The sequence below is a fragment of the Nomascus leucogenys genome, chromosome 6 (genome assembly GCF_006542625.1).
Source record: "Nomascus leucogenys isolate Asia chromosome 6, Asia_NLE_v1, whole genome shotgun sequence".
Taxonomy (NCBI): domain Eukaryota; kingdom Metazoa; phylum Chordata; class Mammalia; order Primates; family Hylobatidae; genus Nomascus; species Nomascus leucogenys.
This window is the reverse complement of record NC_044386.1, coordinates 52,828,647-52,845,910: the sequence shown is the minus strand read 5'-3', so window position 1 is coordinate 52,845,910 and position 17,264 is coordinate 52,828,647. Positions and strand designations below refer to the sequence as shown.

General features: G+C 39.9%; 1 protein-coding gene across 1 annotated transcript in view; it reads right to left on the bottom strand.

Annotated features, from left to right (window-relative positions):
• FBN1 (fibrillin 1) overlaps nucleotides 1-17,264 on the bottom strand; it is a 238,356-nt gene that overhangs the window by 114,301 nt on the left and 106,791 nt on the right. The window contains exons 7-9 of the mRNA XM_030814124.1: nucleotides 15,761-15,958; nucleotides 12,229-12,354; nucleotides 4,809-4,934 (exon numbers count right to left, since the gene is read on the bottom strand). Of these exons, the coding sequence (XP_030669984.1) occupies nucleotides 4,809-4,934; nucleotides 12,229-12,354; nucleotides 15,761-15,958 (450 nt within the window). The remainder of the gene's footprint in view (nucleotides 1-4,808; nucleotides 4,935-12,228; nucleotides 12,355-15,760; nucleotides 15,959-17,264) is intronic.

Sequence of the window (17,264 nt, the reverse complement as noted above, 5' to 3'; positions counted from 1 at the left end):
AGGAAAATATTTACGTAAATCTATTTTAAAACAACATTTAGTCTACATTTCTAAAAGATCTTTCTTATTTTCCAGACTGCAACTGTGACAGTCAGACATAAGTTTTTGTTGCTGTTGTTACTTTTGAAGAATGAGCCACTTTACATTTAGATCCAATGCTTATTAATCAAGATTTCCTTTTGTCTTGGGGCCCTAACAGATTTTATAAGATACTAGTTATTTATAACTTCGAAATGGCACATGATTCCAAGTTCTTAGTCCTATATGATACAATAGCTCTAGAAGGATTTTGTTGTTGTTGTTTTTGGCAGAAAGTGTCTTCTCAAAGCAACATGGTAAGACACATTTCTATATCACTTTTATTGGGTTACATCATGTCTAACTGTCATGACATCCCACACACTGCAGTGCAACTCTGGGTTGCCAAAAGAGTTTGTGACATAGGAAAACCTAACTGCTCCATATGCCTTTGAGATATTACCGTGAAACAGTGAAGGCAGGTAGCAAAATGCAAAACACCTTTACCGCCAGACATGTGCTGAGGGTGTACCTCTCTTCAAGTAAACTATATCTCTACAGAGATCATATAAAATTAAATTTTGAAAAGCAAATAGTATTGTCAATATGCTCGTTATTTAAAGCAGGGGTCTCTAACCCCCAGGGGCCCCAATCCCCAGTTCTGGTATGTGGTGTGTTAGGAACTGGGCTGCACAGCAGGGGATGAGCAGCAGGTGAATGAGTGAAGCTCCAGCTGTATTCACAGTCACTCCCCATTGCTGGCATTAATGCCTGAGCCCCGCCTCTGTCAGATAAGTGGCAGCACTAGGTTCTCATAGGAGGGTGAACCCTATCGTGAACTGCGCATGCGAGTGTTCTAGGTTGCATGTTCCCAATGAGAATCTAATGCCTGATGATCTGTCAGTGTCTCCCATCACCCTCAGATGGGGCCATCTAGTTGCAGGAAAACAAGCTCAGGGCTCCCACTGATTCTACATTATGGTGAGTTGTATAATTATTTCATTATATATTATAATTTAATAATAAAAGAAATAAAGTGCACAATAAAGGTAATGTGCTTGAATCATCCTGAAACCATCCTCTCCTTCCATTCCATGGAAAAATTGTCTTCCACGAAACCAGCCCCTCGTGCCAAAAAGGTTGGGGACCACTGATTTAAAAGAATATAAGGGTTAAATCCTTTTGTAAAGCAAAGATCTTTCATAGCCAAAAATCCATCCCTGGGTTTCCTGTAAGTCTGAATATTAAATTTCAAGTTTTCTCAAAGAGGGTCATACCTGTAATTGTTATCATTTACATCATTCTTAAGAACACAAAGCCCTCATGTCTTGAGGTTTCAATAAATTAATAAAATGAAATAAAATAAAATAAAAACAAGGCTAATTTAGAAACATTTAAATTATTAACATCAAGTGAAGAAGGCTAAACAAACCTAGACAAACCATAAAAGAAAATTATGGGTCAGTTTTAAAGGATACAAGATTATTTCCGAAAAGTACTTAAAACCACTAGCCAGTATAAATGTGCTTTCCAGAATTTTTTTGTGGTTCCAGTTCCTGTACCTCTGGTCAGACTAATAGTTTCACCAAAGAGGCAGAACAAGTTTTATTCCAGCCTGGTCCAGGATAAACGGCTGGAGAGGGAGTATAGACAAGTGTGCTCTCTGTGAAGCCTCAGGTGGTACCTCCCCCGTCAAGAGGGCAGAGAAATTGAACTTCCTACATTCTAATTTGTAATGCCTTAAAACCACTAATACTTTATATACTTCGGAATTAGTAAATATTTGGTGCATGAAAACCAAAGACTGTTGAGAATGGGAAGAGATATTCAAAACTGGCTTATATCCCAGCTTCAAATGAATTCGGTGGTCAAACCCAGTGTAAACACTTGACCAAATTATGGAATTTGTACATATAATTTTCAGCATGGGCTATCTTTCAGAGCAAAACTAGGGCCTACAGTTGCCAATGACAAAAGCTTAATGGGCTAATGTCTATTATTTTGCAAATCAACTATGATAGCATGTTATTGCCCATCTGGCTGACTTATATATTAAATCAATGGGTCACAAACTCTTGATCAAAATGGTGAATGTTGGGGGTAAAAAAAATTACAAATCAAGTTTGGGTTACTGGCAGTCCCTGATTTACAGATGGCACCTGCACATATAATAATAATTTTTCTAATTTATTTTTTTGCTGAAGAAGCACCTTTGTTAAAAATACACATTTATATAACTTATAATTTTAATGAAAACCTACAGGCTAATAAGTAAAGGAAGGAAAAAACTGAAAATCAGAAACCATTTGGAGTAAATGACCCCCAGGACACACCAGCCTGAAGTTTTTCACTTCGTTAGGCAGCAGCGCCACACCAAGTGGGGGGGAACCGTTGTGGTGGTATGTCACTTTGTACAGAGGGTAAGGGGTGGCTGTAGAATAACTTGAAGACCTTCAGGAGCCAAGCTAAGGGGACATAAAGGGTCACAGAAGGAACCACAAACACCTTCCATTTTAAATCTGCCCTGGCCAAGACATCTGGCAGAAAAGGAGGAGGAAATCTCACTCTTTTCTCCCCTTTTGAGTCACTTGGCCCTTACTCTCAGGACCCAGAAATCACATTATATCGAAGCAAATATATTATGGATTAAATAGGTGTTTGCAGGTCGTCCTAGCCTGTCAAAAGGCCTCTCCTAACCTGTCATGAACATGGTTGTGTAAAACCAGGAGCTAGGAGTTGTGAGGCTCGAACTAGGGAAAGGACATCTTTATGACTCCTAGGAGTCGAAGAGAGAGAACACAACAATATAAAAAGACAACCCTACAGGCAGTATTACAAATGCCACAGGAAGATCACAGAACAACAAATAAAATAATACTAAGAGAGCTTAGAACACAAAGGGAGCTCAGGGCTGGGAGGTCTGAGAGTCTCAGAATGTGGTGGCAGAAGGTGGCAGTTGGAATTTTATGGTTAGAAGAAATGTGCATGGAAGATACTGCATACCACTATCTACACAGGGGGTTTTCTATTGGTGAGACCTGTTCATTCCAAACAACTGTCTTACGAACAAGCCTTAGATTTGTTTATACTGTCAGGGGCTATTTGTATGTTCTGATCACTAGGGATAATTTTGGGGGTCTCTGTTGCTTACCATGGAGGGAAATAGGAGCACCGGGGAAGGCAGAAAGGTCACTTGGATCATTTTGTATGACAAGTTGCTAATTATGGGCATAACAGAGTTCCAAAGAAGAAACGGGGCTGGCCTAGGGATCTGGCAAGAAAGAGTGAACTGCATCCAGAGTTGAGGGGTAGGAGGCAAAATGAGGGAAGTCTGGGCTGTGCACTCAGGTCATGGTGGAATCCCAGATCCCTCTCTCACTAACCACTTAAACTATTGGGCCATTATTTATCTAACCTCTCTCAATCTCAGCTGCTTCCCATCTACAATACTGCTGTGAAATGAACATCAAGTCAGTAATTTACATAAAACACCTCATACCCCGTGATCCATGAATCTTAGTTCCCTTCCCTTCCTCCTTTGTAAAAAGTTAGTATCGATATATTTGATAAAAAGAAAATAACTTTCAAAATGTGAACCATCTGATATGTAAATATGTGTTAATCCTCATGTAGTTTGAGGCTCTCTTAAAGTCCTTAAATATCAGACTGTGCACTTTGGAACTTGAATTTTAATCTAGAACACTGCACTTTTAAAGAAGTCTTAACAATTGTTAAATCCAGCAGCTGTCAAATCTATTTTTTTTTTTTCAGATGAAGTCTCATTCTATCGCCCAGGCTGGAGTGCAGTGGCGTGATCTCAGCTCACCGTAACCTCCGCCTCCTGGCTTCAAGTGATTCTCCTGCTTCAGCCTCCCGAGTAGCTGGGATTACAGGTGCCCGCCACCACGCCTGGCAAATTTTCGTATTTTTAGTAGAGACAGGGTTTCACCATGTTGGCCAGGCTGGTCTTGAACTCCTGACCTGAGGCAATCTGCCCGCCTTGGCCTCCCAAAATGCTAGGATTACAGGTGTGAGCTACTGCGCCCAGCCAAATCTATTTTTTAAGCAATAGAACCCCTTATTTAATTGATACCTGACATGGAAGCCTAACACTCACAGCAGATAAAGTGAAATTGCTATGCCTAGAATGTGTGTGGGAGTGTGGGGGGACAAGAGCCCTTTCCACTCAGCTCTCTCCCCTTTCTCTGTGCCCTTCCCAATCCCTGCAGCCCTTGAGGGCTTTGAAACACTTGAAGGATCCATTGGACACAGACTGAAAACCACTGATTTCTAAGTCCTAATGGAAAACTACTGAGGGTTTGAGCAAGAGTATATTTAATCAAACCACTATTTTAGGAAGATAAATCTGACAAGATGGATTGTACAGAAGCCAAGAAGCAGGGAGACCAATTAAGAGATTATTGAAAAAATTCAGGCCAAATTTACATAGGTTCCGGGGAATGACTGAGGGTGGGGGGTAAAAAGAGAGAGACACCTGGGATGGCTTCAAGCTTTAATGCTGCATGACTGCAACATTAATTAATAGACTGAAGCTATCTGTAAGGTCTCCTGGATCATCCCTCTTTTATGGGAGGCAAAACGTCTCCAAAAAAGACCACAAGGTGCCTCTGTTCTTTAAGAGGGCAGTCAACTGTTTAACACTTTTCCAAAAATGTACATTTTACCTCAACTGATAAATTATATGTGCCCCTTAACAAGCTTGTTTAGAAAGTTGTTTGTTACGGAACTGACTTATACAAACCATGCATGCTGTTTGTAATTAAACCTACCTATGCATCTGGTACCATCTGGAGAGGTGTAAAAACCAGGGGGACATTTGCAAAAGTAACTGCTGACTGTGTTTGTACATTCGCCCCCATCACAGATTCCAGGAATGGTGCTGCATTCATCAATATCTGGAATATTAAAAAAAAGAGTCTCAGCATTTGTAGAACACAATATAAAACCATTCGTCAGTACAAGGATTCAGATGTTAACACTAGTCAAATCATGTCCCTGGAAACAACCATCTTTAAAAAGTAAAAACTGCATGGAGAACAGTCAATTCAAAGGTAGATGCTGCTTCTTTCAACACAGACTTACCCAAAAGATTTACCAAATTCAACAGATTAGGGCAAAATGAAATCACCCCCCTTTAAAATCCAAAACTGTGTACTGTTGTTTCACCAAGTAACTATAGCATGTTAATGTTACAAATGTCATTTATTTTAAATTTTGTTTTCCTTTTGTTTCCATGTTTTGCATTAAGTTAAACTCTCCTACTAATTATTTTATATTCTGTATCACTTCTTGCATTGCTTTTCAATCTATTTTCCACAACGCAGATACTGGAATCCTACAGAGGAGATCTTGTGGTCTGAGTGCTGACCCCAACTTGGCCAACTTGGTGTTCTCAGTGGCCCCAAACTACCATTATGATGGTCTTCTGTGGTTGGTGAATGAACTGTGATGGACACTGGGTGCCCTAACCAATGTCCCCTTCAAAGAGGGACTTGCTGCCCGGGAGGCTGGGAATACTGTCAACAGACAGTCTTTGGCTCTCAGCCCCTTCTAAGATTGCCTGAGTCGCAGAGAGCCACCTCGCCCAAGGTCACACCCTTCCCAGGCACCCCACACCCAATAAGCAATTGTGGAGGAGGATCAAAGTCTGGTGCATCCTGCCCCGATGGGAGACAACACTGAAGGCCACTCCAATTCCCCAATTCCTTCTGGGGCCGATGGAGGCTGTTGATGGGCTGCACCCCAGCCTGCCTTCTCTGCACGCTCTTGCCTCTTCCTCTTCTCTTCTGCAGGTGTTAATCCCAAGGACATCCTCTAATAAACATCCTGAATGCTATGGAGGCCAAAGCTGGGGTTAGCCCTCAGGGCTTGACACCACTGGTTTCCATCAAGGAAGTAGTAAAATTCCCTTAGGACAAATTTGACTATTTCCTTCAAGGAGAGATTTTCAATAGCCTGACCCACACACTGACAAATGTCAACAGATACGGCACCAGCAGAAGAAGAGAAAAAAAATGACAGCTTCCTTCTTAGGCTAGAAGTAAACTCAGGGCACAGGGAATCTGCATGGCCTCCTCTCTGAGACCAAATAGAGCTTTCTGCACTGACCTTGGGAGAGGTGACATTTGACCCAGGCCTCCTGGGAGTATTACAATGGCCAGGCTGACACCGTTAAAACTGGGAAAGACTTACAACCCCCAATAAGAACATTTATTCTACAGGCTAAGTACTCTCTTCATTTATAAAACAAAATAGAGTTCTAAGTGAACCAGATTCAAGTATCTTCTGACTCAAGTTCACCTTGTTAGTAAAAAAGGCAGCAATGACAGTGTTTACATGCAGTTTAACCTTTTTAAAACCAAAATCACCATTCTTCCATGCTAGGCTACAGGCTAAACCAAACAATATTTCACTGCTTATATTAGAGTCAATGCTAACATAAACAGCACTGTCATTGCAAAATTATGTAATGGTAAAGGTGCATATCCTATTCTGACAGATATAAATTTCACTAGAGTCTGTGAAAGGGTCAGGTGGAGAAACTGCCAAGGGCAGACAGAGCCTAGGGTTACCCACATAATATCCCAAGGCAGCCACACTTCTACTTAACACAAACAAAAAGCAAGGATGTCAAAGAGCCTACAGGATTCAAAGCTTCATTTAAGGATAGAAGAAGCTATAATTATAATTAAGAAGAATGTACACTTTTTCAAAGTGTCCCTAAAAGTTAATATCTGAGTCCTACAACACCTGCCAAAGATCACATGAGGAGACAATGTGGTATTATATATTTTTTCTCAATCCATTAATATAAATGACAGCTACCATTCTTATTAAGGCCACTTAGCGTACACCAATATCCAAAAAGTTTAAACGACAGCCCATGGCAGAAAAATTTGTTTAAATAATAGAATTAACATTGGCAGAATGGGGGAAACATCTTTTCCATGCTGGCTGAGTGAGATTTGGGCCCTTTATTGAAGATAACAATAAAAACAACACTAATGATGAGAGTTTGCATGTGCTGAGAGCTAGGCACAGTCAAAATGCTTTATGTGTACCCAATCATCTAATCCTTATAATGCGGGTAGGATTGTGGGCCCGATTCTATACCTCTGGTGCCCAGGTATACCTCTTGCATTACACTGAGGCCTTCAGAAAACTGACATGAATCAAATCTGAAATAAGAGCAAAGAGGCCCATCATTTATCAAGTGAGGCTAAACCCAAGTCTCCAACTGGCAGGGGTTTTTAGGGTGGGTGTGGGGAGTTTCCACCGAGGTACATGCCTTTGAAAGCCAGCAGGTCAGGAAATATGTCATAGTGCACACCTCCTTGAGTTCATGTAGATTAAGATAAAATGGGACTAGGCCAAATTGTTACATTTGAAGGAGCTTAAATGACTTCAAATTCCCCTTAATATGTCCCCTTCTCAGTGACACACCCTTTTGCCTTCAGGTGTCTAGTGCCTTTCCCCTTTCCTAAACCACCTTGCTTCTCAGTGGCATGGCTTCGTAACAAATAAAAGCAAGAGTTCTATCTATTACCAGGCCGCGGTGGAAAGTTCCTGATGGCAAAGGCCAGAATAAGGTGTTTGAATTGGATTGACTTACACTCTGAAACTCATTCATATGAATTTATTATTTCTCCAAGTTCTTCCCACTCTGTGTTCATCTCCTTTTAATTGAATTTGAGGCATCCCAAGTTAAGAGGGAATTTGAGAATGGTCACTTTCTCAGTTTCTATAAATCAGGCTGTGTCAAATGTCAGCCATGAAAGTAAACCAGGTGGGGAGGCCTGGTGGGGAGTGGTGCTTGGCTGGGAAGAGCTATTTCCATGCTCTGGACATTTCTCCCTGCTTCCTTGAGGCAGGAAAGGAGGCAGAGCTGCTGGGGAGTAGCTGTCCCACGGTAGCTGTCCATGACCCCACTGGCTTCTTGCTGTGACCTTAAGAAGGGTCACAAATGGCAGATCTCTTCCTTCCTTATTCGTCACCTGTCCTTTGTTTCTGCTCCTTCCCATCCTTCCGTCTCATCTGTTCTCCCAGAGCATTATTCCCATGCCTAAGCCCCTTTATCCTAGGGTTCCTCTGGCAGAATGGGAGGAAAGAGTGTGGAGGGCAGATGGATGGAGCTTGGTGTCTGTTCTGGGACAGGCATCACCATCTGTTACTTGGCTATCTAGAAGCTCCATCCAAGATTGTGGACTTGACAACAGAAATCTGATCCTGACAGCTAACCTGATCCTGACTGCCTAGATACTAATACAATGAGAGAAGAAAACTAAAAACTGTGGCAGCTGTTTAAAAGTAACATGTGACACACTAATGATCACGAATGCCACTGAGCCTGTGAGCTTAACTTTGTTTGACTGTACAAACTCAACCCAGTGTAAAATGTATCACTAAAAACTAAACAAGCTGACTCTTCGAGTCATGTTGACAAGAATATCAGCCATACTATTTTATAGTCACACGACGTACGCCAGCTTTTATTCATGCTGCATCCGCTGTCTGATCACAACTTGAAAATGGAGTCTGAATTCTGGAACTGGAAAGAACCCCCACATAGCATCTTGTTCAACCCCCTCATTTGAAAGTTGAAGTAACTCAGAGATGGTAACTCACTTACCTAAGATCACACAAACGATTAGGGACTTGACCACGGGGCATCAAGGATGGGGGCCAGGCCTGCCTTATTTCCAGGGCTCTTTCACCTTCACCAGAGATTTTTTTTTTTCAACTAATTGTATAGAGAGAGCCAGTTACCTTGAAAAAGTAAAAGTCTAGGGCCTGCAACCAGCTGAAAGAGGATGGAGCCCCATCTGTGGTAGTGGATTAAGCTGCCCCAGGAATTCTCCTTAGCTCCTGAGAGAATAAGAGCCCCTAACAGTAAGTAGCCATGAGATAAATATGCCACTATTTTGGAAAGGGGAAGTCCTGAGGTTTTTGGCTCACATATTATGGAGTGCATGGATTTAAAAGCTACATTTTTAAAAAGGTCCTCTGCATCATGCAGTGCTATTATAATTGCTAAAGGCTGGGCTGGCGATAATCTAAATCCCAAAATATTAGTGGTTAATTAGGAATCCAACAGACTTCTTCTAGAAATAAAACTTAATCCCTTAATTACACTTTTTATTTCTTAATTTCCTCCCATAGTAACCTATGCAAATACGGACTTGGTTTCCAAAGAAAAAGGTTCATGTGTTCTTTCAGCATGCATACTCTACAGTCATTGGAAAGATCAACAAAGAAGGTGGGCATGAACTCTGTTGCCTTTTTTCTCAAATCACAGCTATAAATCTCAATCTTTTCCTTCTTAAATGTATGAAAACTTAATAATTGTTATTTAAATCCCTTCAGCTTGTTAATTTACATATCAAAATGTCCTCCAATTATATGTATTTATAAAACACTTTTCCATAACATTTTTTTTTTTTTTTAGTTTTTGGAAAGAGGGACATTTTAGGAAGGAAGTGAGAATTCTGCAAAAGGAAGATCTCACAGAAAGCAACTCAAACAATGGCATTCTCAGATCTGAGAGAGTGAGGGTTAGCACTTTGTGAATTTGCTAAAGCCAATTTGATGGAATTGGTTTTTCTTGAAAAAATTCTATGAAAAGTACTCAATTCCTTCCCCTCCAAGTCTAAAGGAAGCTACCTTTAAAAAGTCACTCAAAGCAATGGCAAAGGTACCAGGACATTTTCACAAGGGCACAGAACCCCATGGTTATACTCAACATCTTTCTAGGGCACATATTCAGCGATTACGGGCCAGACTTCCTGGGTTCCCTCTATTGACCATCTAGACACCAGCCGATGCCCAGAGTTATGCCATTTCCACAGTGAGACACTGTAACCGGAAAGGAGCAAGGACATCGAAGAAGTGAACCCAGCTTGCCAAGAGCTCTCAGGGTACTTCCTGATTACTTTCTTACCAGAGTAAGACAGTCTCACACCAGTCTCCAGGCCAGAGAATGTACAGCACTAACAGGACATTCTCTTCTAGTATCAATTTTGCATTGATACTAGAAGGAAAAAACCATTATCTAAATTTAATGTAATAGTAGATGGCAGAGGGAAAAAAAATCTAGCCAAAATAGTCTGTTTTTATCTTGCTGCTGACTTTCACATGTAGCTGGAAAATTTGTGTGTGTGTGGAAAAGGATTAAGTAATACTCAGACTGAGCTTTTGGTCCACTGGATACACCACCATAATAGGTTTCTTAGCATCAATAAAAAGATTCGAATGATTTTTCTTTCAGTCTGAGCATTAAATTAGAATCTTCTGTCTAGTCCACATCCATAGACCATTCCTGTTAATTGACTTGTCTGAGTGAAAAGCAAGAGACAAACTCAATTCTAGTTCAGGCTGGAAGCCATCATAATTTCAGAAAACAAAACACAGACTGCACAAGTCATAAGGACTATATTCCCCTCAATCTTGAAGCTCATTATATATTCTGAAGCTGAATGTATTAAACTGAGAAAGCCTAAAAGATAAAATACAACCTATCGTTGATGTGGGTTTTGCATGTGATAAACTTTAATGGCTTGTTAAGTTAATGTCACATATATATGTGTGTGTATATATATATGTGTGTGTATATATATATGTGTGTGTGTATATATATATGGCCTGAAAATCTATTCCAGAATAATAACTTTCATCTAGGAAAGAGGACAATGTAATATGGCTCAGCAAGCACCAGAGTGTGAGTTAAAGAGGTAAATTTGAGCAGTCTTGTCTGAATGGCCTCAGACAGGGCACTTAATACACCCAAGACACCATTCCTTAATATATAATGTAGAGTGTGGAACTAGCTGAGTTCTTTGCCCCTTTCAGTGTCAACATTCTCTGCTTCAAATTTAGATCTACAGTACAACTTCTGAAATACATTGGCCTATCGAGAGTCAACTTTATTGTTCTTTGAAACTTAAAATGTTTTTTTAAGAAGCCTTTGGAAAGAACTATTTTTTCACAACTACCCCGAATAACTATGTATAACATGTTCAAGAATACAATATCAATTATAAATTCAATGGTGATTTATAACCTAAAAACAACTCCAACTCATAAAGATAGTTCTATCAGAGTTAGATTATTCAGTTTCAGGGCAAGTAGATATTAAATGTCTTACATGTAATTTATGAATTGCACCTTAAATTTAAAGCTGTCTTTTGCTCATCTGATATACAGTGGCAACTGACAAGGTTAATTATCCAGCCCAGACAAATAACTTAGAATGTACTCACTGTTAGAGTCTAGGGGCATAAATACAACAGCATCTGTTTTCAATAAAAATGCATCCATCTAAATGAAACCTCAAGGTGGGGCGAGTTGAGAATGAAGGAAAAAGTTTTCTCTTCTGATCTTGATGAGAGATGTAGCCCTGAGAATGCTGTTACACTATTGTCAGACATTACTATATATAAGTTACATGTACTCATCAAAGAAAAGAGAGTCCAATGCTGCCTACATATTTTCTAGATGCTCCTCTCTCACGAAGAAATTATGACTGTAATTGGAAGTCAGGCCTCATTTCGGCAAATAGCAGTAGCAGTAGTGGTGAATATAAACACATCCTCTGTATATATATTTGTAGAAGTTCAATTTATAAACTAAATGTAAATATAAAAATTATCTCAAGTTACTTTTCTGTTTGACTAACATTAAAAGCTTTTCATTTGATAGGCAATTACCATCCCCCAGAAAAGAAAATCATGAGCATGTACTAGGAGCATAAATATAAGGGTTAATAGATCAATCTGCCTTCCCACACACAAAATCAAACATACCTTCTAACTAGAAAAACTTCAGAAGATATATTATTCTGAATGATATCTAATGACCAAATTTAAATTCATGTCTCTAGAACTATGCAAAAACATGTGTCTTGAACATTTTAAACCAAACGTTGGTTCAAAAATATTTCATGTTTTTAGTATTTAATTTGATTCAGATGGACCTCTTGTTTTGGGTCTATAAAAGTGGAAAAAGCTACAGGGTTTTTCTGGTCCAGTAGCACAAAGGCATATTATCACTGTTAAAAATATTATATTTACACATTCACAGGGATGACAAAGACAGAAGGATTTAGGAATAATTTGCAAACAAGCTTGTTTCTAATGTTGAGTTTTGCCTGCCCCCACTACACCCCCCACAACTGCAAAGCATAAGATTTCTTACCTTCACATTTTTGTGACACTTCATTAAATTTGTGTCCAGCAGGGCATTTGCACTCAAAAGACCCAACAGTATTAATGCAATTTCCTCCCTGACAGAGCCCGGGGATGGCCTGGCATTCATCCACATCTGTCAGATTACAGAAGACAGAAAGAAAAAAAAACTCATATAAAATTCATTGCAGAATAAAATGTGATAATTTGTCCACAATTATGTTACCATATTTATATCGGTGAGTTATTTGTCCATCACAATATTTGGAATATGATTAGAGAAACTGTTTCCCACAATTGCATTATGTAAAATATATTGTTTGATTAATAATGTTCCATAAGAAGTCACAAGTATTTTTTGTTTTCCCACCTTCCATGTTTCCTAATGGAGAGAAGAGTGTATTAACTTTTGCGAGTTTTAGCACATATGCAGCAAAGTAGAAAGATACATTTAAAAGGCCATTATTCATGGCCTCATTTTTATCTCCAGATTGGTAGTAATAATAAGAGTTATTCAAAAAATCTTGCAAATCAAAATGCAATATATTTCTACAATGAAACTACCTTTAAGAGTTGTACTGAGTGATTTAGTTAAAACGGAATTTATTGAAGGTCACTCAGACTACACGAGACAGCTAATGTTTTTGCGCAAATGAAGTGGAAATGTTCACTTCACATTCTGGAGAAGTGCCTTGCACAGTAAAAATTAAACAACTCAGAAAATTAGGCCAAGAAGTGAGAGAGATTGTTAGGTGAGTGAGTGTGTAGTTGCAGCTGCAGACTTACCTTGCTGGCACAGTGGCCGCCAGAAGGCAGCTTTGTAAATGTCAGTGAGATCATGTCTTTCCCCAGCTCAATGTGCAAGTGTATACTACATCCTGGGGAGTTCTACATGACTTCTCTGCTCTTTTACCCATTTTCCACCCTCCTATCTCTCCCACCACACTGGATTCCTCAAATATGCCAAGGATGCACCTGCCACAGAGCTCTGTAATGGCTGCCCTTCTGCCCGGAATATTCTTCCTCCAGAGAGCTGCTTGGCCCATGACGTCTCATCCTCCAGGTCTGTGCTCCAATGCCACTTTAGCCACGAGCCCTTCCCTTGACAGTCCAACAGCAACACCTGGCTCCTTCCTTCCCTGTTTATTTTTTTCCACAGGACTAACCACCCACTGACCTAATACATGCCTGTTTGCTTTATTTAATAAATTGAATGTCTTCAATATAAGCTTCCAGAAAGCAGGGACTTTGTCTATTTTCTTCACTGTTGTATAACCAGCACCTAAGGGCTAACTTGGGTTCTTATGTGTAAGCCCAAATATTAACCTTCCAGGAGCAAAATTAATCATCTCAGGCTCACTACTTCTGTTATAAAGATTATAGAAGTATATGTACATTCTCTCCATCTCTTTGTTCATAACAGAAAAGTCTGATTTAATAAAGAATCCCCAAGTAAACAGTCTAATGTATTCTTTTTGAAACCTGGGAGCCTAATGTGCTCTTTAGTTTCACTCTTCATTGAGTAAAGCAAAAAAGTGATTGCTGTTTATAAGATCTCAACCTGTGTTCTTGAGAAAAGTCAGCATGCAGTAAAAGGGATATTAAAGAAACAACAATTTAGTTTATTATAAAAGTATCACTTACTGTTTTAAATGAAATATCTTAACCCACAAATACATGATTATACGTGGAAAATCATTAGATTATGTTTTCTGGCCAATTTCAGTTTTGTCTTAGACCAGAATTTTCCATTCTCTTGATGTGTTGAATGTATTTTTTAAAATGTTTTTGAAAATCAAGATTTTTTACATATAGGCAGAACTAGCTGTCTCGTTGATCATGATTTTTGGCCAACAGAAAATATAGACAAGGCAATTCTCCACTGGCTGTATACTCCACGTCGGAAGACAGAATAAGCTCCTTTATGAACCCATTTGCCCACAGCCCCTCACATCTGACCCAAGGACTGGAAACACCGGCAAGGAGTGAGAGCCACAACCTGGTGGCAGAATCTCTTAGAAACAACAACAACAGCAACAACAACAACAACAACAACAACAACCAAACATGAAGAATTTCACTCTCAAAATGGCAATATAACTGCCATTGTGATTCGATGGGTTTTCAAAACTTTTCTTATAAAACATCTTTTTTTTTTTTTCTTGGATGTTGAATAGAAGAGTTAGAAAGAAACAGGAAGCAAATGCTGGAAAGATCCAGATTTACGAAACGAATAGCAAAGCTAAAGAGAAGGCAGTTCATTCTCCCCACCCCCCAATTCCATTAGCATCCTAACCTCTGACAACGGCTCATTGACGGGCAGCTGAGGCACTTAAAAGTCTAGCTCTCTGGTCACTGTCAACGAGTTCATGGGTATTAGCTAACTTTGTAATCCCAAGACCAACAAATTCTTCAAAACTCACTGGGACTTTCTAAAAATGGGAAAAATAAGAAGGCACCAAAAAACAACTAAACTTTCAATTTTATAAAATACTACAATCCATCCCTCGATAATTCTAGAGTTTCAAGGTGACTTATTTCTTCTCCTGACATTCAGAGGGATACACTTAAGGGCATCCAAAGGAGCTGTATGTTGTACATGGGAGCTGAAGGCCAGGAATGACAATATCAGGAGTGGAATTTATTGAAGTGGAATGTAACGGAGACCCACAAAACTGTGCGACTAAGCTCAAGTTCTGTTTTATTGCACATTACCCTTAGAATTAACATATAAAACAAAGCCAAAGTATTATCTATTTGCCTCAGAAAAGCATATCCTGAATTTTCTGAAAATATTGCAACTTGCTATAAAAAGTCCTGAGGCTGTCTAAAGGAAACAGATATAGCCTGAGAGTTTTCAATCCCATCAGTTTAGCGTGGAGCTGCCTCTGTTCACTTCCTCCTGTTTCCTGCCAGACATCCAGACAATAAAAGAATTTGTACAGCTGGAAGAACAGGAGTAAAAGCCAAAAACAGAGTAAGGGCTTCTACGGGAGGCAGGAGAAGCAGCTAGCAGGCGACATCTGGGGATATTTAAAACTGTGAAACAAATCCTAACTTACTTCGGACTTGTAAAAAAATGCATAATGTAGCATGCAAAACGTCGAGAGAAACAATTTTCTTCAGGTCAATTAAGCACAACCCATGAGAGAGAGGAACTCTAACAGTTTCAAATGAAGAAAAAAAAATTAAGAAAATCATAAACTACCTTGTTCACAAACCTTGCTTTGTGTTTCTACACAGCATTGCCATAATGCACAGCATTGCTGTAAACAGAATCACACCACCCCTGGAGTCAGAGGTACATACAAACACCTCTGGGGTCAGAAAGGGGGAATGGTTGGCAAGAAAACATTCAGTAAGACTTCAGCTGCTCTCGAGAGAGCCACGTTCTTAATGCCTTAGTTGGATATCATGCAGTCAGCGAAATTGTGAAGTTATGTAGCTGACACTACTTTTCCATTCTCTTCAATTTCATTGGAGAATGGCTCTCCAGAGCAAATAAGATTAATCCATTAATAATTCCATCAGCCCGGGTTTACCTTGACAAGCTCCCGTGCGGATATTTGGAATGAAGCCACGGCGGCAGGGGTGAGGCTGGGCAGGACACATCTCACAGGGGTGGCCCCAGGCTCGGCCGACTGTGGCACAGCAGAGCGTTTTTGTGCAGACAATCCCGCTGAGTTGTCCCTGGCACATCTGGTTGCTGATCACAGTAAAACATGGGCCTGTCCTGTAATCTGAAAATAAAGAATAAAAATCTGATGAAAATCCAGAAAAGCAGGAACCATCATGCAGAGGAACAGCTGTGCTCCATCTTGCTTGACTCCAAATTGAGAAATGAATTTCAGGGACAGAATCATGCATCACTGCCTCTGTGTAAGGCCTTGGATGGACCATCCTACTTCTGAGACCGATTTCCTAACCTACAAAATAGGGATGAAAACATGAGTTCTTATCCACTTTGAAAACGGCATTGTGAGGATCAGACAAGCTAATGGAAAACTCTTTACAACTGTGAATTCCTGTACAAATGTAACATGGTAATATTATTATCCACTCATTACTTAAGAAAATATATCAGTGCCTGCACTGAATCAGCTCCTATGCCTGATACATATGCTTCAGTGACTAAAAGAGGCCAAATCCCTGACCTCACAGAGCTTCCAGTCTATTGTTATTTAGGGCTGAGAAAGCAAAGAATTTTGAAGCTTGCAGTGAGGCAAGTCAGGGCACCTTCTTCCTGGGAGTTCCTTCAATAAAAGAAATGGTTATCTGTTTCTTTTGAGTTGGGGTCATCTTATTTCAAATACAAAACAAGCAAACCAACAAACAAGGATTTAAAATTTTGCCCATGCAAAACACGTTAGGTTTTAATATAAAGAGTGAGGACACTGAAATCATTGTAACCCCTAGGCAAAAGGACCATCTTAAAGCAAAACAGGGATAAGCTAAGTCCACAAGAGAATTTCCAATCAGAGCAGTCTACCACCAGTTATAAGATCTGCCTCTTTTTTTTTTTTTTTTTTTTTTTTCCTACAGAGAGAGAGAGCCAACAACGAATAAGAAAGATAAAGACGTAGTGAGCACAGACGACCAAAGCCAGGTTGTCCTCACAGGTGTCCCCTTGTGAGAGAAATCAGGGCCATAATATCCATTCCTGTGGTTCTACAATGACCTTGACAGACAAGGGAGGCTGGGCTGGGGTGGGACTCATGGGCTTCTATCCACAAACCAACATTTGAATGCTTCCAGGTCATTTTCAGACGTGTTTAGGTGCAGTGATTCCTGTGAGTCTAAAAATGGACTCAATGACCCCAGTAAGTTCCTTTCACCTGTGAATGCAACAGTTTTATGAAAATCACTGGCTGTGCTAATGAAACTACTGGGATGCTTTCATTATTTTCTTTTTTTTTTTTTTTTTTTTTTTTGAGACGGAGTCTTGCTCTGTCGCGCAGGCTGGAGTTCAGTGGCGCGATCTCGGCTCACTGCAAGCTCCGCCTCCCTGGTTCACGCCATTCTCCTGCCTCAGCCTCCCGAGCAGCT